The sequence below is a fragment of the Amyelois transitella genome, chromosome 27 (genome assembly GCF_032362555.1).
Source record: "Amyelois transitella isolate CPQ chromosome 27, ilAmyTran1.1, whole genome shotgun sequence".
NCBI classification, from domain to species: domain Eukaryota; kingdom Metazoa; phylum Arthropoda; class Insecta; order Lepidoptera; family Pyralidae; genus Amyelois; species Amyelois transitella.
Genome location: NC_083530.1, coordinates 518920 through 540927, shown reverse-complemented (window position 1 = coordinate 540927; position 22008 = coordinate 518920). Strand labels below are relative to the sequence as shown.

At 37.2% G+C, this 22008-nt stretch overlaps 1 protein-coding gene across 1 annotated transcript in view; it reads right to left on the bottom strand.

The window, feature by feature from the left end:
* Positions 1-3342: 3342 nt before the first annotated feature.
* LOC106136576 (hemicentin-1) overlaps positions 3343-22008 on the bottom strand; it is a 64751-nt gene continuing 46085 nt past the window's right edge. Inside the window, exons 6-21 of the mRNA XM_060951911.1 lie at positions 21502-21613; positions 20301-20482; positions 19168-19350; positions 17881-18021; positions 17497-17605; positions 16115-16272; positions 15086-15144; positions 13321-13485; positions 12320-12449; positions 10977-11061; positions 10037-10242; positions 9068-9150; positions 7697-7782; positions 6512-6603; positions 4492-4626; positions 3343-3380 (exon numbers count right to left, since the gene is read on the bottom strand). Coding sequence (XP_060807894.1) covers positions 3343-3380; positions 4492-4626; positions 6512-6603; positions 7697-7782; positions 9068-9150; positions 10037-10242; positions 10977-11061; positions 12320-12449; positions 13321-13485; positions 15086-15144; positions 16115-16272; positions 17497-17605; positions 17881-18021; positions 19168-19350; positions 20301-20482; positions 21502-21613 — 1964 coding nt within the window. The remainder of the gene's footprint in view (positions 3381-4491; positions 4627-6511; positions 6604-7696; positions 7783-9067; positions 9151-10036; positions 10243-10976; positions 11062-12319; positions 12450-13320; positions 13486-15085; positions 15145-16114; positions 16273-17496; positions 17606-17880; positions 18022-19167; positions 19351-20300; positions 20483-21501; positions 21614-22008) is intronic.

The following is a 22008-nucleotide window of genomic DNA, read 5'->3' as shown; positions in this document are numbered from 1 at the left end:
AAATATATACGGGACAAATTACACTGATTGAGTTAGCCTCGAAGTAAGTTCGAAACTTGTGTTACTAGATACTAACTCAACGATACTATATTTTATAATAAATACTTATATAGATAAACATCCAAGACCCAGGACAATCAGAAAAAGTTCTTTTCTCATCATGCCTTGACCGGGATTCGAACCCGGGACCTCCGGTGTCACAGACAAGCGTACTACCGCTGAGCCACAGAGACCGTCAAAAATTATTTCAACTTTTTCATAAATGACATCATTTTCTGATTGCCAGACAACCGCTGGATCTTCATCTTACATACATACAAACATAAAATCACGCCTCTTTCCCGGAGGGGTAGGCAGAGACTACCTCTTTCCACTTGCTACGATCTCTGCATATTTCCTTCGCTTCATCCACATTCATAACTCTCTTCATGCAAGCTCGGCGGTTTCGGGTACTTTTGACCTGACCCTTTACCAGGACGTCCTTAATTTGATCAAGATACGTCATCATCATTTTAAGATCTTCATCTTTGTGGTCTAGTATTAAATCGAGAGAGTGAGCTGAGCTGCAGGCGTACTCTAGTTACGCAATACCTAGACTTAACTATTTTTTTTTAGTTCAAGAATATGATAACCAAAGAAAATTATATTGTTATTCTTGTAACAATAAATAATTTAATAGTATTAATAAAAATAATGTAAAATTGATTTAAAGTTTACTCAGTCGGACTGTTTAGGGGAAAAACAATTTTTAAACTATAACTAAAGAATTTTACACGCAAATGGACATTGTAATTGACGAATTAACACGCAAGCGTATAAAAATGACATGCAACTTACTATCACCCGGTTTCTTTCGTTTTCTTGCAGTCTTCACCGGCGTTTCATCGTTAAACGGTTTAACAGTAGCACTCGTAGCTATTCTATCTGGCCTTTTGAATGATACCACTAAAAACATGCGAACATTAAACATGAAGCAAAAAATTACGTGCAAAAGCAAAATAAATGAAGCGGAAATATGAAAATGAAGCTTTGAAGTTGTGACGTGCGCGAGATACTATTAACATACAAGAATTAATTGTAAAACTGAAGTTTAATTGAAAGTGTACATCTTAATAAATGTAATAATAATAAAAAGTGTACATCTTTATAATGTAACTTAATAAAATTAAAATTTGAGATGTGTCAATTACACAAATGTTAATAATATCTCGCATGTAGAAGTTAAAGTGTGATGAAAGGTGAGTGTATGTTAAAATATTCTACCTCCTTCGGTAACAATAACGTTTGGTGTTTCGCTTTGAAAAAACGACCTAAGTCTATTTTTCGGAAGACTATAGCCTGGCTTATTCAAATTTATCAAAGACAGTGCCCTTTTATTTGTCTTATTGATTTTCTTATATTTTCCACTATCCGCATCTGAATCATTGTCACTTTTCTTTCTTAGGCCTTTAAAAATTCCAGTCACAACATTTTGCGTATGTCGTCTTGGCTTACCATTCTTTTTAGAATATTCAGTTTTAGACGGCGATTTTCCTTCTTCAGTTTTTTTGTTCCTTTCCAACAAACCTAGATTTGCATCTTCTGTCACTTCTGTATTTCGTTCAATACTTTGAAGTCTCGCTTGATTTTTGGGGCTAAGTGTATGATTTGAATTCACATGAACTAAAACCCCGGGTTTCAATGGCCACTTGCTAGGCGTGGTTACAGTTTGACCTTTGCTGCTTTCAGATTTAGGTTCAGTTTTGGGTGTCTGATTTTCGGGTTCATTTTTAGGAGTTTGATTTATTGTAGCTTCTAATTGTGACAGACTAGCTTGTAAGCTTGAATTTTCTCTAAATTTATTCATTTCTAATTGCGGACAGCTTTGGGCGTCCACCAATCGTGTTCTGTCCGACGTTTTTGGGCTAAAAGACAGATTCAATCGCGGCGACAAAGCAGGTAAAGCTTGAGATATAATTGACTGAGCTATCGATACTTCATTCAGACAGCTACCGTCGGGGCTAAACGAAACGAGAAGAAACATAACGATGTTAAGATCATGCAATGGGTTAAAAGTGGAATGTAATTTAAAAATCAATAATTTGTTGTAATTACAATTTTACGGGAACGTACAAATGTAAAATATTAAAAAGACAACTAGATTATGAAAGTACCTATTATAATTGAATACCTCATAATGAATATAGACCGAGTAAATACATAAATGAATGAACTCTATGTTATCAAATATACGATGATCAATACTGAAATCCTACATACATAAATACTTTCAAATATACATTAATATCCAAATATACTAGAAGAATGCTTTCCCAAACAACATAATCATGCAGATTATAATTATAAAAAAATTTGAAAATGACTACCAATTAAACAATATTTCTACAAATAACCACACTTCAAAATTTCAATACTTAATTTGAAAAATTAGCCAAAATATAGCGTGAAAACACACGAAAGCATTCTCCATCTATGAATAAAATATACAAATCGATATTTGTTAGTTGTATTATATACCTGAACTATTAATTGTTGTCAATCTTAACACATCTGGGGTTAGTGCCGTTAGGAACCTACAAAAAATATATATAATTATAATATTATAAACCTTTCACCCTGATGACCTTGACAATGGTGTTAAAATGTTAGGAGGTTAAGTACTATTGATGACACATGCGTCTATTCAACTATAGATCTAGTTTCTTAGTATTTTTCCAACTTAATAAAATCAGCCGTTGGTCCAAGCATTCAGCATTTATTACAGGCGAAAACTCAAACTTCACAACTTTGACCTTTCATGAATTTGACCTTGACAGGACAATAACTGGTGACCTTGAGGGTGGCATAGACAACGTGTGCCAAGAATCTGCCCGGACCAAAGGCGTTGCTGAAAATTTTTATAACTATGCTAGGTATATTTCATTCCAATTATAATTGTATGCCTTCACCGCCATTGAGTGTTATAATTTAAAAATAATATTTTCCTCTAAATAACTATTAAATAAATAATAAAAAAAATCTAAAATTTAAAGACTGAGTCCATCTATTTATGAAAAATAAAAAATTGGAATTATATTGTATTAAATGAAAAACAAAATGTACTACAGCCATCACAGCTAAAATGTAGTCATAAAAATTGCAATTGGCGTCTTTTTATTTCAAATACAATTAAATATTTTTATTAAGCCGTCAATTGCTTTTATTAATTAAAAAAATAATAAATAAAAATCTAATCATTGTCTAAATATAATTCTTGCACGACTAATCATCTCACTAAGTACCTAATCGACATAATTTGATAAATACGAATAAAAAAATTATTAAATTAATAGAAAAAGAAACTTACTTCTCTCTTTCTTCAAGTTCCACTGGGTTATTGTCTAAAATTATTTGTGTTAGTCATATTGTGTAGTGTTTAGTCGGCAGCATCCGGAAAAAAAAAATATGAAAAGATGCAAATTAGTTTAATAGAAAACATTAACATCGACTCTCACAATACCATTTTTAATGTAATTTAAGTTAATTTTTTATTTAATGATTTTAATGTATTTTTTTTAAATTAATTTAGGAAAATTTTGTCAAATATATGTTTATTAACTTATTCATAGTTAATAGTTAATAAACATATGTTTTACAAATTTTTCTTAATTAAATATAAACAATATATAATAAAGTAAATTTGTAAGAATCGATGTGCAAGTGTAAATTATTAATTAGCTTAACTGATGAAAACAAATATTGCAAGATCTATGTGAATGTACAAACAAAAAATGTGACAATAAATACGTTGTCGCAAAAATAGCTTTTTTTGATTTGTGGCTATTAGTAAAATTCAATTACGGTGCTGTTTCTAATTTAAAAAGGTCTAAGTTTCATTTCAAAACGATATTTATCATGTTATTAATTAAATAATAAATATTATAAAGCCAATGAAATTTTTTATGACATTCTAAATTAAAAAAATAAATAACGCTGCTATGAAAACATGACATTTTAAATATAAAAAAAAAAAACAAAACACAAAACGATGAACTTCCATATTACTTTTTGTAAGAAGCAAAAAGATTTGATGATTAACAAAAAGTCATATTTAAAATAAAAAAAAATGCTTCATTTAAATAACGCACGCAACGCTAAATATAATATTTCGTATTATCAAATCTTTTCTTTTCAACGTACAAACAAACATACATTTTGGTAGACTGGAAGAAATCCCAATGCGGGATAAGTCCACTATTGTACATCATTTTAATTAATATGTATATACCAGTATATTTATTGAACCCCAATTCTAAAAGTAAGCCAAACAGCTGAACGTGGCCTATCAGTATTTTCAAAACTGTTGACCCTACCCCGCAAGGGATATAGACGTGATCATATGTACATATGTACGTTTATTTTTTGTGCAACAAAAAAAAATTCCAACCAAACAAACAAACAGACAAACATATACAAAAAAAAAAAATTAAACTTAAAAATCATCATACTCACATTTGGATTTGGCCCTCATCCGCCTACATACACAAATGATGATGATGCAAAGTATGACGGTGATGACCAGGACGGCCAGCGCTATACTCCCAATGAGGATCAGCTTCTGCTGATCTCTCCACCACGGCACTCGACCTGTAAATGAATATTGAATAATCCATAATTTTTATTGCCGTGTGGATCCCGGCACCAATAAAAAATAATAGTTAAAAAAAAACTAAAAAACTACGCTTTTATTGCTAATCAAACTAAAAAATAGAAAATAAAAATTAATGACAAAGGAATTATCAAACAGTAGTAGCAAGTCGAACAATCAGTTATAGTCAATTACCTCCGATTAAAATTATAACAAAATTAAATTTATAAACAAAACAATTGAAATCTGAGTAAAAAGCGTGGGGTGCCTGATGTAGTAAATATTAAAATCATTCTATTAGCATATATTTATGACAAGAGAGTTATGAAAATGAAGTAAAATGCACCCCACGCTTTTTACTCTGATTTAAATTGTTTTGTTTATAAATTTAATTTTGTTATAATTTTAATCGGAGGTAATAAAAGCGTAGTAAAAAAAAGAATAGGACCGCTCCATCTCTTTCCCATGGATGGAAAAGGCGACTAAGGGATAGGCTTACAAACTTGGGATTCTTTTTTATGGTCACGTCTATATCCCTTGCGGGGTAGACAGAGCCAACATTCATGAAAATACTAAATGGCCACGTTCAGCTATTTGGCTTAATGTTAGAATTGAGATTCAATTAGTGACAGGCTGCTAACCCATCGCCTAAGAAGAATCCCAAATAAATAAGACTATACCTTAGTATTTCACGACATCCATTGGAAAGAGATGGAGTGGTCTTATTCTTATTTATATTGGTGCCGGGAACCACACGGCACATCTTATCTATAATATTAAATGCCTAACCCCAGTAGGTAAATTTCATTATAAACGATTATACGATTAATTTTATTTTGGACAATTAAATTTTTAGGACTTATATAAGTTCTAAAGTTTATGTAAGTTCTAAAAATCCAATATAAAATTCATTGGCATTTTCAATAGAACAATATTTGATTTACTTACTGTAACTTTCCAAGTTAGCTAGCAAAAAGAGAAATTTTATAATAGAATAGATTTATTTTCAAAATTGGATACAAGGTATCACTTATTGACGTCGCATCACTTAAATCTAATTATAACTACTACCGCTTCCAAAGCGCATGTGTAGAAGAAGCGGCGAAACAAACTATACTGCAGCATTTTCACCGGACGTCAATTTACAAATATAGATCTCTTAAATCTTATTCGTTGTCGAATGCACATTGTCTATTGAATGAATGTTAAACTAATTATTTCAATACAAGTAGGTATTAAAAACATGAATGAATGTAAAACGAATTATTTCAATACATGTATTTCGTCAAAATTTCGTTAAGAATGGCATGCAATGTCTTCCATCTTACCTAACGGTAAGTGACGATGAGTTCGACGATGTTACTTGATTATTCAAGAGCTACCCATTTTTTCTTTTGTTTTATTTAGTTATTTAGTTTACGGCCTCTGTGGCGCAGCGGTGGCGCACTTGTCTGTGTCACCGGAGGTCCCGGGTTCGAATCCCGACCAGGGCGTGATGAGAAACGAACTTTGCCTGATTGGCCTGGGTCTCGGATGTTTATCTATATAATTATTTATTCTAAAATATAGTATCGTTGAGTTAGTATCTTGTAACACAAGTCTCGAACTTACTTCGAGGCCAACTCAATCTGTGTAATTTGTCCCGTATATATCTATTTATTAATTAATTTATTCTATTGTTGAATGTTTGAGGACAGTATTTGTCTATATAAGTATTTATTATAAAATATAGTATCGTTGAGTTGGTATCTCGTAACACAAGTCTCGAACTTACTTCGAGGCCAACTCAATCTGTGTAATTTGTCCCGTATATTTATTTATTAATTAATTTATTCTACTGTTGAATGTTTGAGGACAGCATTTGTCCTGGGAATATAGACTTACCCATGACATCTCGCTCGCATTGCCTAGAAGTTCCAACAGAGTTGTTGGCGAAGCATAGATACGTCCGGTAGACTTCCACGCTGGTACTTAACCTTAAAAATGAACAGACATAATATAATAAGTGCCGTGTGGTTCCCGGCACCAATACAAAAAAGAATAGGACCACTCCATCTCTTTCCCATGGATGTCGTAAAGGGATAGGCTTACAAACTTGAGATTCTTTTTTTAGGCGATAGGCTAGCAACTTGTATACGAATCTCAATTCTATCTTAAAGCCAAATAGCTGAACGTGGCCTATCAGTCCGCTCAGGACTGTTGGCTCTGTCTACCCCGCAAGGGATATAGACGTGATTATATGTATGTATGCATAATATAATAACATACACACATACATATAATCACGTCTTTATCCCTTGCGGGGTAGACAGAGCCTATCTGCCTTCAAAAGAGTCGTAGGCCACATTCAGCTTTTTGGCTTGATAATGACAGGTTGCTAGCCCGCCTATATGAAGAATCCCAAGTTTATAAGCCTATCCCTTAGTCGCCTAATATATAATAATGTATATAGCACACTGACATGTTTTAGCGTTAAGTATTTTTTTATGTATGTGTATAGTCACGTCTATACATATCCCTTGCGGGGTAGACACAGTCAATAGTCTTGAAAACACTGAAAGGCCACGTTCAGCTGTTTGGCTTTATAATGGAATTGAGATTCAAATAGCGACAGGTTGGTAGCCCATAGCCTTCAAGATGAATGTCAAGCTTATAAGCCTAACCTTAAGTCGCCTTTAACGACATCCATGGGAAAGATATGGAGTGGTTTTTTTTCTATAGTGCCGGGAACCACACGGCACAATTTCTGGACTCAATTAATACCTACACTTAATTGGCAAATAAAATGTAGCGGGAGCGATGATTCGGCTCGACCGCCACCAAAGGGAAGATCTTCCGCCAGGCTGGTGTGACGCCTGGGGAACCGCGCGACAGACGATGTTGTGTCGGAGGTTGTATATATAGCTCCAATCCGTGAAAACTTTGCTTGCGCGATTTAGGTTTTTCGCTGTTCATAACTGATAGCCTCGCGTGATTCTATTTTTTATCTTTGTGACTTGTGGCGTATAGATTTCGCCACAAAACTAATATGAACTGAAAATCCTACCTACCTGATGAGGAAGGTCTTACCTGAGGAAACTCTGAGGGCCGTCCTGCCAGATCCTCTCATCAGTTAAGCTGTCATTGTCATTCTTCAGTTTCCATAAGAAAGATACCTGCGAATTGGAATGAATTGATTTTTATTTATTTATTTTTTTTGAAGTGTGCTAGATCGTGACCAGTGGAAAGATGTTGTCTCTGCCTACCCCGCATACATAGATACATACATATAATCACGTGCGTCTACCCCGCAAGGGATATCCTTGCGGGGTAGACAGAGCCAACAATATTTTAAACGACTGATAGGCCACGTTCAGCTGTTTGGCTTTAAGATGAATTGAGATTCGAATAGTGACAGGTTGCTAGCCCGTCGCCTAAAAGAAGAATCCCAAGTTTAAAAGCCTACCGCTTAGTCGCCTTTTAAGATATCCATGGGAGAGAGATGGAGTGGTCCTATTGTTTTTAGTATTAGTGCCGGGAACCACACGACACTCTATTAGTGTGTTGTATGTTATCCATAAGTAAAAACAATTTAATGATATTGATCTTTTTTCAAATTCCAAAGCAACATTTAAAAGTAGAGTTATTAATTGTTTCAAACCCAGCAATGATAGTTCATAGTCTTACAGCATACCTACCTAATATAATTTAATAACGCCACTTTTTCGCACTGGTCAGCGATTCGATTGCCAATGCTCTTAATACCTGTATTTTTTTCTCTCAAACTATTGTAATTAATCAACTATATGTAGGCAGTTAAAATTACTAACATAGGAAGGAAAACCTGTTATTGGCTTTAACATCCTACTACTATTATAAAGGCGAAAGTTTGTATGGATGTTTGTTACTCTTTCACGCAAAAACTACTGAACCGATTACCATGAAATTTGGTATGTAGGTAGCTGAAGACCCAGAATAACACATAGGCTACTTTTTATCCCAGAGTTCCCGCGGGATTGATAGGGTTTCCATGCGGACGAAGTCGCGGGCGGCCTCTAGTTGTTTAATATTTATGTAAATTGGAACTGTAACGCTGTTTATTTATTTATTTATTTAAACTTCATTGCACAAGATACAAATGTATAGCACAATTGGCGGACTTAATGCTAGAGGCATTATCTACCAGTCAACCATTGGGTCTTACAGAGAACTTCATGTGGCTGTTGATTTTCTTAAATCCTACTACTATTATAAAGGCGAAAGTTTGTATGGATGTTTGTTACTCTTTCACGCAAAAACTACTCAACCGATTACCATGAAATTTGGTATGTAGGTAGCTGAAGACCCAGAATAACACATAGGCTACTTTTTATCCCAGAGTTCCCGCGGGATTGATAGGGTTTCCATGCGGACGAAGTCGCGGGCGGCCTCTATAAATAAATAAAATAAAAATAAACTTACATCCTCTGGGTTTGCGTGGGCGGTGCACACCAAAACCTGGTCTCCGTCCATTTCAATCTGCTTGATGCCGCATTCTGGTACGACTGAAAGGGGAATTGTATTTTACTAGCTGTGCCCGCGACTTGGTCCGCGTGGAAATGGTATTTTGGGCATCATTATTTCTTCGCTCCTAATAGTTGCAGCGTGATGTTGTATAGCCTAAAGCCTTCCTCGATAAATAAGGTCTATTCAACACAAAAATAATTTTTAAATTCAAACCAATAGCTCCTGAGATTAGCGCGTTCAAACAAACAAACTCTTAAGCTTTATAATATTGGTATAGATAAGAAACGTCATAATGTAGTATATGTGCTATCTTTGTTGGAAACCATGTGCCGTGTGGTTCCCGGCACCAGTACAAAAAAGAATAGGAGCACTCCATCTCTTTCCCATGGCTTTTGAACTTGGCATTCTTCTTTTAGGCGATGGGCTAGCAACCTGTCACTGTTTAAAATACAATTCTACCAAGCAGTTGGCCTATCAGTATTTTCAAGACTGTCGACTCCGTCTACCCCGCAAGGGATATAGACGTGATTAAATACAAATTTTCAAATGCCAAATTTCAAATACAAATTTTCAAATTAAAATTTTCAAGTTCAAATTTTCAAATTCAAATTTTGTAATTCAAATTTTCAAATTCAAATTAGTTTTAGTATCATATTGTAATTTTAAATCTAACTAGAATTGTTTAAACTTAGTATTGCACAATTTACATTTATATACATATTAATTTGTTATAAATGTAAATATTATAATTTTTTCAGGTTACAACAACATAAAAATATTATAATTCTATTGCATGTTTGCTCACATTTTTACTTATCCACACAGAACAAAAAAATTGTTTTTGAAGAAACATTACATGTATGTTTGTATGTACGTAGATATATTTATATGCAACATGAAAATTTAAAAAATCAGTTCACTCACACAACACATCTAAGTACACGGTGGTATTAACCGACCCGTGTCTATTGTAAGCCTCGCAAAGGTAATTCCCCCCATCTTTCCTCTGCGCAGGACCCAGGAGAAGGGTGTTTGATGAAGACAGTATCAAAGAAGTGTTCCCGTGGTCTTTCCCGCTCGATTTGGTCGAATGTTCCCGTCGCCACGAGTAATTTGGCATCGGGAAGCCTCTGTAAATAAATAAATAAATATATATACGGGACAAATTACACTGATTGAGTTAGCCTCGAAGTAAGTTCGAGACTTGTGTTACGAGATACTAACTCAACGATACTACATTTTATAATAAATACTTATATATGTAGATAAACATCCAAGACGCAGACCAATCAGAAAAAGTTCTTTTCTCATCACGCCCTGGCCGGGATTCGAACCCGGTACCTCCGGTGTCACAGGCAAGCGTACTACTGCTGCGCCACAGAGGCCGTCAAATGGAAGATAACAAATTTTTGTTAAAATTAAATATGTAGGTTAGAATTTTTACTATATAATTTGATGAATTAGTGACGTGTAGTTCCCGGCACCATTAGAAAAAAGAGTAGGACCACTCCGTCTCTTTCTAATGGTTGTCGTAAAATGCGACTATGGGATAGGCTTATAAATGGGATTCTTCTTTTAGGCTTCTGTCACAATTTGAATCTCAATTCTATCATTGAGCCAAATAGCTATATAATATGTGGCCTATCAGTCTTTCCAAGACTGCTGGCTCTGTCTACCCCGCAAGCGATAGGCTTATTAATTTGGGATTCTTCGTTTAGGCAACGGGCTAGCAACCTGTCACTGTCTGAATCTCTATCATTAAGCCAAACAGCTCAATGTGGCCTATCAGTCTTTCCAAAATAGTTGGTTCTGTCTACCCCGCAAGGGATATATGTATGTATGTACATAATAATCGGAAAGTTACCTCGCTGAGCACACGACCTTGGCTGGTATTTCATTTTCGATGACCTTCACCACTTTAGGAGTTACAGTTATGTTTTCTGGTTCGTCTGCAATTTTAGAGAAATAATCGAGTTAACATTATGTATGAGTAAAACGTATGAACGAGTAAAACGTATGAATAAGTAAAATATTTGCATTTAATAAAAAAAATATGTGCCGTGTGGTTCCCGGCACAAAATAATAGGATCATTCCATATCTTTCGCATGGATTTCATTAAAGGTGACTAAGGGGTAGGCTTATAAACTTGGGATTTCTTTAAATTTAAACGTTCATGATGGAATTGAGATTCAAATAGGAACAGTTCGCTAGCCCATCGCCTAAAAGAGTAATCCCAAGTATATAATCCTTTGCCTTAGACACCTTTCACGACATCCATTTGAAAGAGATGGAGTGGCCCTATTCTTTTTTCTATTGGTGCCGGGAACCACACTATCCACTTAAATAGTTAAAAAACAGCCTCTGTCTACCCCGCGAGGGATATAGACGTGATTATATTTAATGTTGGTCGTATTCCCATTTCTATTGATGCCGGTAACCACACGGCACATACATCTAGCTTTCATTCATCCTGTCAAATTGGAAGACACATGATTCGCATCTTCAAATAGATCTGACCATTCACCGAGCACGTCAATATTGATATAAGCCGGTTCCCCGGGGTCGCCAGAAAAATATATACTATTCAAAATTACGCGAGAGATTTTCGAGGCAGATGTCCGTATCTCACTCCATAGCCCAGTGATCCAATCCACTAGCATCCCATCCGCATGACCCAGACCAAGTAAATCCCTCCCTGGCAATAGTTTGGCAGCTGTGGAGGGCTGTCCGTTGGCGTATCCCAATGGTTCATCAAGGGACAGATCTCCACAGCTGCAGCCATCTCACTTTAGAACAAAAGGTACCAAAGGGCCTCTTCATGTTGGCTTCGGCCCCGTGAACGCCTCCCAAATGACCGGGTCCCTATGGACCCGTGCACATTTTAAATATAGATAATAATATAATATATACGGGACAAATTACACTGATCGAGTTAGCCTCGAAGTGAGTTCGAGACTTGTGTTACGAGATACTAACTCAACGATACTATATTTTATAATAAATACTTATATATATATAGATAAACATCCAAGACCCAGGCCAATCAGAAAAAGTTCATTTCTCATCACGCCCTGGCCGAGATTCGAACCCGGGACCTCCGGTGTTGCAGACAAGCGTAGGTACTACCGCTGCGCCACAGAGGCCGTCAAAATACCTAGGTACTAGGTATATCTAGGTACTGAACGTTTGAGAAACTGTTAACTCACATTCAACAGCAAATTGCGTGGTGCTATTTACTGGTGGGCCGGCGTCGTTTCGTGATGACCGACATGTATAAGACGCTGTATCCGCCGTCCGGTCCAGGACGCGTCCCGGCCACGCCGACATGTTCCAGTGCTGGGGGAGAAATTGATACATATCATTACGTCTATATCCCTTGCGGGGTAGACAGAGCCAGCAGTATAGAAAAGACTGAACGGCCACGTTCAGCTGTTTGGCTTTAAGATAGAATTGAGACTCAAATAGTGACAACGTCTATATCCTTCTACACATGCGCTTTGGAAGCGGTAGTAGTTATAATTAGATTTAAGCGATGTGACGTCAATAAGTGATACCTTGTATCCAATTTTGAAAATAAATCTGTTCTATTCTATCCCTTGCGGGGTAGACAGAGCCAACAGTCTTGAAAAGACTGATAGGCCACGTTCAGCTATTTGGCTTTAAGATAGAATTGAGACTCAAATAGTGATAGGTTGCTAGCCCATCGCCTAAAAGAAGAATCCCAATTTTAAAAGCCTATCCCTTAGTCACCTTTTAAGACATTCATGGGAAAGAGATGGAGTGGTCCTATTCTTTTTTTTATTAGTGCCGGTGGAATTTGGTGAAAAGAAATTTGGTATGTAGGTAGCTGAAGACCCAGAATAACATATAGTTCCCGCGGGATTAATAGGGTTTTCATGCGGACGAAGTCGCGGGCGGCCTCTAGTAAAACATACATATGGTCACATCTATATCCCTTGCGGGGTAGACAGAGCTAACAGTCTTAAAAAGACTGATAGGCCACGTTCAGCTATTTAGCTTCATGATAGAATTGAGATTCAAATAGTGACAGGTTGCTAACGCATCGCCTAAAAAAGAATCCCAATTTTGTAAGCCTATCCCTTAGTCGCCTTTCACGACATCCACGGGAAAGAGATGGAGAGGGCCTATCCTTTTTTTTTATATTGGCGCCGGGAACCACACGGCACTAGTAAAAGCATATTCTTACCAAAGTGGATTCGGTGGCTTCAAAATCGTTTCTGTTCACTTGAGGTTCAATCTTTCTGGACTCCACGTAATATCTGTCATCGTTCTTGTCTATGACTTGGCCGTCTTTCAGCCATTCCACCGTGCATAGAGGGGCGCACTCTACAGTGCATGACAGCGATATGTTCTGAAAATCATCATCATTAAATCAACATACGACGACATTTTTAGCAATATCAGTTGACGGCCTCTGAGGCGCAGCGGTAATACACAGACAGGACAGGGTATTATGAGAAAAGAACTTTTTCTGATTGTCCTGGGTCTTGGATGTTTATTTATATAAAAGTATTTATTATAAAATATAGTATCGTTGAGTTAGTATCTCGTAACACAAGTCTCGAATTTACTTCGAGGCTAACTCAATCTGTGTAATTTGTCCCGTATTTAGATTACATACATAAAATCACGCCTCTTTCCCGGAAAGGAGAGACTACCTCTTTCAACTTGCCACGATCTCTGCGTACTTCCTTCGCTTCATTCACATTCATAACTCTCTTCATGCAAACTCGGCGGTTTCGGGTACTCTTGACCTGACCCTTTACCTTTACCCTTTAGATTATCTATACATACATACATACATATGGTCACGTCTATATCCCTTGCGGGGTAGACAGAGCCAACAGTCTTGAAAAGACTGAATGGCCACGTTCAGCTATTTGGCTTAATGATAGAATTGAGATTCAAATAGTGACAGGTTGCTAGCCCATCGCCCAAAAAGAATCCCAAGTTTGCAAGCCTATCTCTTAGTCGCCTTTTACGACATCCATGGGAAAGAGATGGAGTGGTCCTATTCTTTTTTGTATTGGTGCCGGCAACCACACGGCATCCACAGATTATCTATGTATACTAATATTATAAAGCTGAAGAGTTTGTTTGTTTGTTTGAACGCGCTAATCTCAGGAACTACTGGTTCGAATTGAAAAATTCTTTTTGCATTGAATAGACCACTTTTCGAGGAAGGCTTAAGGCTATATAACATCACGCTGCAACTATGACGAGCAAAGAAATAATGGAAAATGTGAAAGGAACGGGGAAAATTATTCATCCTTAAGGGCTTCAATGATGCCCAAAATAACTATTCCACGCGGACGAAGTCGCGTGCACAGCTAGTTTTATAATAAATACTAATATAGATAAACATTCAAGGCCCAGGCCAATCAGGGAAAGTACGTTTCTCATCATGCTCTGGCCGGGATTTGAACCCGGGACCTCCGGTGTCAATAGTGATCGTGGTCGCTTCGTGTAAAAACCTGACTCACCCAATCCAGGGTCCATGGTCGAAGGCGTACCCCGGGCTCCTCTCCAGAGTGGTGAGGATGCGACCGGGACTAAAGCCGGGAGGAAGAAGTCGATAGTGAACTATCGAATGGCAACGCTAGGTATAATTCATCATACATTCATACATATGGTCACGTCTATATCCCTTGCGGGGTAGACAGAGCCAACAGTATTGAAAAGACTGAATGGCCACATTCAGCTATTTGGCTTAATGATAGAATTGAGATTCAAATAGTGACAGGTTGCTAGCCCATCGCCTAAAAAAGAATCCCAAGTTTGTAAGTCTATCCCTTAATCGCCTTTTACGACATCCATGGGAAAGAGATGGAGTGGTCCTATTCTTTTTTGTATTGGTGCCGGGAACCACACGGCATATATAAATATACATATATACATATTTATATATATATATATATATATAATTTATCAGTATGTAATAAAATGATTACCTGAGACTTGTATAAGGCTCCGCTGTAGTGGTTCATGGCGTATTTGAAGCTCGGCGGTGCTAAAAAAAACACATACAATTTGAAAAGAATGAATGCTGTTGAACTATTTCAACTTATAAGACTTTAGTCTATACTAAAGACTGACTTTAGTCAGACATGACTTAAGTCTATACTAAAGTCTGTCATGGTAATAAAAAGAATAAAAAACTAATTTTATCATTAATGAAGTCAAAAGTGCCGTGTGGTCCCCGGCACCAATAGACAAAAGAATAGGACCACTCCACCTCTTTCCCATGGATATTGTAAAAGGCTACTAAAACTAAGCTAAGATAGGCTTATATAATTGAGATTCCTCTTTTAAGGGACGGGCTAGCAACCTGTCACTATTTGAATCTCAATTCTATTATTAAGCCAAACAGCTGATAGGGCATTTTAATCTTTTACTTGTGACTGTCGTCTCTGTCTACCTCGTGGGGGATAAAGACGTGATTATAGTTATGTTATGAATGAGAGCAGGCCAATTGAGCAGGTTAATTTTATAAGGGAAAGTTGGAAGAAGTGCTCAATTATAAGAAAGAAGAGAAGAGAGAAGACTCTCATACTACTCTTTTTTCCATCTCCCACACATTTGTCGTAATCATTTTTAAGGATTGGAATTGGAAATGTTGCTGGTCCGCCTTAAAGAGGAATCCCAATTACATAAGCCTGTCCCTTAGTCGCCTTTTGCGACATCCATGGGAAAGAGATGAAGTGGTCCTATTCTTGCTTTCTACTGGTGTCGGGAACCACACGGCACTATCTACTTAAACAGTTAAAAAACTCTACCCCGCGAGGGATATAGACGTGATCATATTTAATGTTGGTAAGTAAGTAAGTAAGTTAATGCTCTATTGTTCACTAAAGGAGTACATTACAAATAGAAACAGGTCGTATTCCTTTTTCCATTGGTGCCGGGAACCACACGGCACTTTCATCCTCTCAAATTGGAAGACACATGATTCGCATCTTCAAACTGATATGGTCTCTCACCCAGCACGTCAATGTTGACATAGGCCGGTTCCCCGGCGCCGCCGGCGTTGGTACCCCGGCAGGAGAAGTTGGTCCTGTGGTCCAGGGTCACGGGGTCGATGGTCCAGTTCTGGGAGACGATGTCGCTGACAACACGACCACCTCGCTGCCAACGGTATCTGGAATTCAAATTCAAATTTCTTTATTTTACTCTACACAAACTTAAATCAGAATAGGTATACAAAAGTTAATTATAACTATACAAAGTAAGTTTGTGAGAGACTGGAGTCTGAACTAAGCAGGGCTTGTATCACAGTACACCAGCCTCTACCCACAAAGAGTACTTATACAACTAACGAATATAAATAGAATAAACATACATATAACAGCGGAATGAATTATAGAAAATTAAACCTATTATAACAAAACAGCAAAAGGAATGTCAGTGCAGTGTTGTTTGTTCCGCCGCTTCTTGTAGTGGTAGTTTAGATTTAAGTGATGTGACGTCAATTAGTGATACCTTGTGTAAAGTTTTGAAAATAAATCTGTTCTATTCTATCTATATAATGTATTATATTCAATCCTATAAACATACATTGAATAATGTGATAGCCATATAAACTTAGAACTAGCATTCTTTCACTTTTTGAATCTCAATTCTATCATTAAGCCATACAACTTAGCGTAGCCTTTCAGTCTTTTCAAGACTGTTGGCGCTGTCTACCCCGCAGGGGATCGAGCATCGATTTGTATCAGGATACAAGTGATTATATATATGTTTGTTAAAATTCCATCGAATTCTTTTATCATTATTGGCTTGAAGTCTCATTCCCCATACATGTCCTACATACATTTCAATTTTATCATCAAGCCATACAGAACTTGGCACTGTCTACCCCATAAGGGATAAAGACGTGATTATGTATGTTAATAAAACTTTCTATATATATGTATACTCGTATAGTATACAATATCGCAAAATTAATAGTTTCATTTAGATTGTTCAAAATTAACCCTTTTCCACAACACATCCATACTTTCATTTTCTGGTTTCAAAACTTGGTTCCGTCTACGCCGCAAGGGATAAAGACGAGATTATATGTATGTATATATGTGGTTCCCGGCACCAATACTAAAAAAGAATAGGACCACTCCATCTCTTTCCCATGGATGTCGTAAAAGGCGACTAAGGGATAGGCTTACAAACTTGGGATTCTTATTTTTAGGCGATGGGCCAGCAACCTGTCACTATTTGAATCTCAATTCCATCATTAAACCAAACAGCTGAACGTGGCCATTCAGTCTTTTCAAGACTGTTGGCTCGGTCTACCCGGCAAGGGATATGGACGTGACCATATGTATGATGTATGTATGTATGTTTACAGTGTCAGGATGTTCAATACCTATGAGCCTCTGGCCGCCCTTTCTCCTTAACGCTGCAACTGAGCACTAAACTCTTCCCTTTGACCACTCTCCAGGGGGAGTACATGAGCTTTGCAGGTCCTGGTGGATCTGGAATAAGACCAAAAAATGTTATTAATTAAATCAAGGTTTAATAGGAATGATGACTAAGTCTTTAAACTCAAAAAATCAAGAACCTTACCTGTTTCATAGGTACTTAATATTAATTGAGTAAATGACCGTCGAGCTTGCTTGAAGAGAGTTATGAATGTGGATGAAACGAAGGAAGTATGCAGAGATCGTGGCAAGTGGAAAGAGGTAGTCTCTGCCTATTCCTCCGGGAAAGAGGCGTGATTTTTATGTACGTATGTATGTATTTGACTTACAATTTACAACCAGCTCCGTCTTATTACTCTCGCCCCCCCACCCCGCCTGGTTCTTCCCTTTACACGAGTAATTCCCGTGAAAACTCTTCGTCGTGTCCTGAAGGAGTAACATTGAGGGGTCCACTTCGTTGCAGAGGTTTTCTGAAACAATGAATTACATATACATACTAGCTGTCCCGGCAAACGTTGTTTTGCCATATAAATAATTTTTAAGTTATTTCTAGGTAAAAAAAATTTCAAGTGTGGACAACCCTTATCAATAAGCGGTATGAAAAATAGATGTTAGCCAATTGTCAGACCTACTGAATATGCATGCAAAATTTGGTTAAATTCGGTAAAGCCGTTTCGGAGGAGTACGGAGACAAACATTGTGACACGAGAATTTTATATATAGATATTGACGTCCATATCCCATGCGGGGTAGACAAAGCAAAGTCTTAAAAAGACTGTTGCATGGCTCAATGATAGAATTGAGATTCAAATAGTGACAGATTGCTAGCCCATCGCCTAAAAGAAGAATCTCAAGTTTATAAGCCTATCCCTTAGTCAACTCATTGGAACAATGAAGTTTGTCATACATACGTACATACATATTATCACGTTCCCATTGCTAGCGGGGTATACATAGCCAACAGTCTTGAAAAGACCAAATGTCACGTTCAGCTGTACGGCTTTATAATGGAAGTGAGATTCTATTAGTGACAGGTTACTACAAGAAGAATCCCAAGTTAATAAGCCTATCCCTTAGTCTCTTTTTACTTCATCCATGGGATATAGATGGAGTGTTCCTCTAAAGTGGTATCCTAAAGTGCGCGGGAACCACACGGCAAACAGCGGTTTTGAATTACGCCAAAAAATAATTATATGTTTCTCTTTTGGTTCACTTACTGGTTAGTTCGTAAGTATACCATCAAAAAGTCGTAAATACCGTGTGGTTCCCGGCACCAATATAAAAAAAAGAATAGGACCACTCCATCTCGTTCCCATGGATGTCGTAAAAGGCGACTAAGGGATAGGCTTATAAACTTGGGATTCTTCTTTTAGGCGATGGGCCACTATTTGAATCTCAATTCTATCATCGAGCCAAAAAGCTGAACGTTCTAAAAAAGCTGAGTCTTTTTAAGACTGTTGCCTCTGTCTACCCCGCACGGGATATAGACGTGACTATATGTATGTATATATATGTAAGTCGTAAATCGTGGTTGTTTGCATAAGCCTTTACTGTAGACAAAGAAACTTGTCAATAGATATTTGAGTTTTCTTATTCTTATTTCAAGGCATTTTTACCTCCTCCATCAGTTCCGTTGCACTCAGGCAAATGCTTCAAGATTTCTCCATCAAGGTACCATATCACCTCATCCAGGATCGCTGGGTTACCGGTCACTACTTCGCAAGTGAGGGTCACGTTTTTGTGGTCTTCTTCCAATACTGGGCTTGGAGAGCTCATGGTTAAACGAACTGAAGGTTTGACTGAAAAATAAATGAGAATAAAGTTAGTGATATTTCAAGAAAACTGTAAAATTAAAAGCTTTTCACAAAAATTCATTGGACTGAGGTGATTCAAATCAAATTAAAAAAAATAATTCATTAGTTCGCTGCCGCTTCCAAAGCTTCAGTGCAGAAGAAATGGCAACAAACTGCACTGCAGCATTTTCTTCTTGATCTTAAGCACGTACCAATTTATTTGCCTTTTAATGTTCATCCTAATGACCTTTATAATGATACCCTATTTTTACCTATTACCTTCTTATATATGTATGTGTATCTTCTTTCACATAACAAAAAATGTGAAAAACTGAGTGACAGGATAAGGAACAGCGCGATAAGGGAATGTTGTGATGTGCAAGAAGATATATACAGGAAGAGAAAAGGGAATGCTTAGACGGTTTGGTCATGTCGAGAGGATGAATGAAAGTAGGATGACTAAGCAAATATACAAAGGGAGTGTGAATAAAACTGTTGGGAAGAAAACGAAATGGGAAGGCAAAGATGGACGTACTTTGATAAAATCACAGACGTTCTGGCAAAAGGTCAGATCAAGAGTACCCGATACCGACGAGCTTGCACGAAGAGTTATGAATGTTGATGAAGAAAGAGGCTTGATTCATGTTCTGCCTATAAAGGCAAGTAACGTATTAGTTTCCACATTACCCGCATTCATGTGCCGTGTGGTTCCCGGTACCAATACAAAAAACTATAGGACTACTTCATCTCTTTCCCATGGATGTCGTAAAAGGCGACAAGGCTTACAAACTTGGGATTCTTTTTTAGGCGTTGGGTTAGCAACCTGTCAATATTTGAATCTCAATTCTATCATTAAGCCAAATAGCTGAACGTGGCCATTCAGACTTTTCAAGCCTGATACCATACCACACTCACGAAAATGAAAATGATAAATGAAACTTTAATAAAACACTCACAATGAACGTTGACATCGCTGGTCATAGAGCTGGTGGTGTTGCCAACAACGTTAGCCAATAAGCAGGTGTAATTGCCCATGTCTTCACCGGTCACGTTGAGGATGATGAGGGAATGCTGGTCCGTGGTGCCGCCTTGGTAGTGGGAAGTGTCGTTTACATTGACGACATCATCGTTGCGGTACCTGGGGTTTGAGTGAATTGAAATAAGATGTGCCGTGTGGTTCCCGGCACCAATACAAAAAAGAATAGGACCACTCCATCTCTTTTCCATGGATGACGTAAAAGGCGACTAAGGGATAGGCTTACAAACTTGTGATTCTTTTTTTAGGCGATGGGCTAGCAACCTGTCACTATTTGAATCTCAATCCTATCATTAAGCCAAATAGCTGAACGTGGCCATTCAGTCTTTTCAAGACTATTGGCTCTGTCTACCCCGCAAGGGATATAGACGTGACCATATGTATGTATGTATGTATATCAAATAGGCGACTAATGGATAGGGTTAAATACTTGGGATTCCTCTTTTAGACGATGGGCTAGCAACTTGTCTCTATTTGAATCTCTCAATTCTGTCCTTAAGCTAAACAGCCGATCGCGGCCTTTTAGTCTTTCCAAGACTGCTGGCTCCATCTACCCCGTAAGGAACATAGACGTGATTATGTATAGTGAATCTCATTTTTTGGTCAACCATCGTATTTTTGAGTTCATACATTACAAACAAAAAAAATATGAATCTTTTCTCTAGAAATAGTAAAATTATTACAACTTTTATGTTTGTTTGTTTGTTTATTGCATAGAAATTTACACAGTAATAAGAAAATAGTAGATAGTTATAAAATAAACAAATCACTTGCAATGGCGGACTTATCCCATGAATACATATATACGTTACAAATAACACAGATTTAGTTAGCCTCGAAGTAAGTTCGAGAATTGTGTTACGAGATACTAACTCAACGATACTATATTTTATAACAAATACTTATATAAATAAACATCCAAGACCCAGGCCAATCAGAAAAAGTTCTTTTCTCATCATGCCCTGGCCGGCATTCGAACCCGGGACCTCCGGTGTCACAGACAAGTGACTACCGCTGCGCCACAGAGGCCGTCACGAAAATATTACATAGTTATAAAAGAAACAAATCACATGCAATGGCGGATTTATCCCATGAAGGGATCATGTATTTAATGAACTTACCAAATAACGTGCGTGAGTGATGATGGGTTGCTCTCGTATTCGCATTTGAGAAGCAGTTTCGAACCTTCCACCACCGTCACATTCAAAGGGTCCAGTTGTATGATTGGGGGGTCTGAAACATTTTAATAATAATACCATCAATAATTACATACTTCCTACTTCATAACTAGTTATACATTCATTCATGTTTTTTGATGTAGACAATGTGCATTCGTCAATGATTTAGATTTAAGAGATCTATATTTGTATATTGACGTCCGATGAAAATGTTGCAGTGTAGTTTGTTCCGCCGCTTCTTCTACACATGCGCTTTGGAAGCGGTAGTAGTTATAATTAGATTTAAGTGATGTGACGTCAATAAGTGATACCTTGTATCCAATTTTGAAAATAAATCTATTCTATACATACATATATACATAAAATCACGCCTCTTTCCCAGAGGGGTAGGCAGAGACTACCTCTTTCCACTTGCCACGATCTCTGCATACTTCCTTCGCTTCATCCACA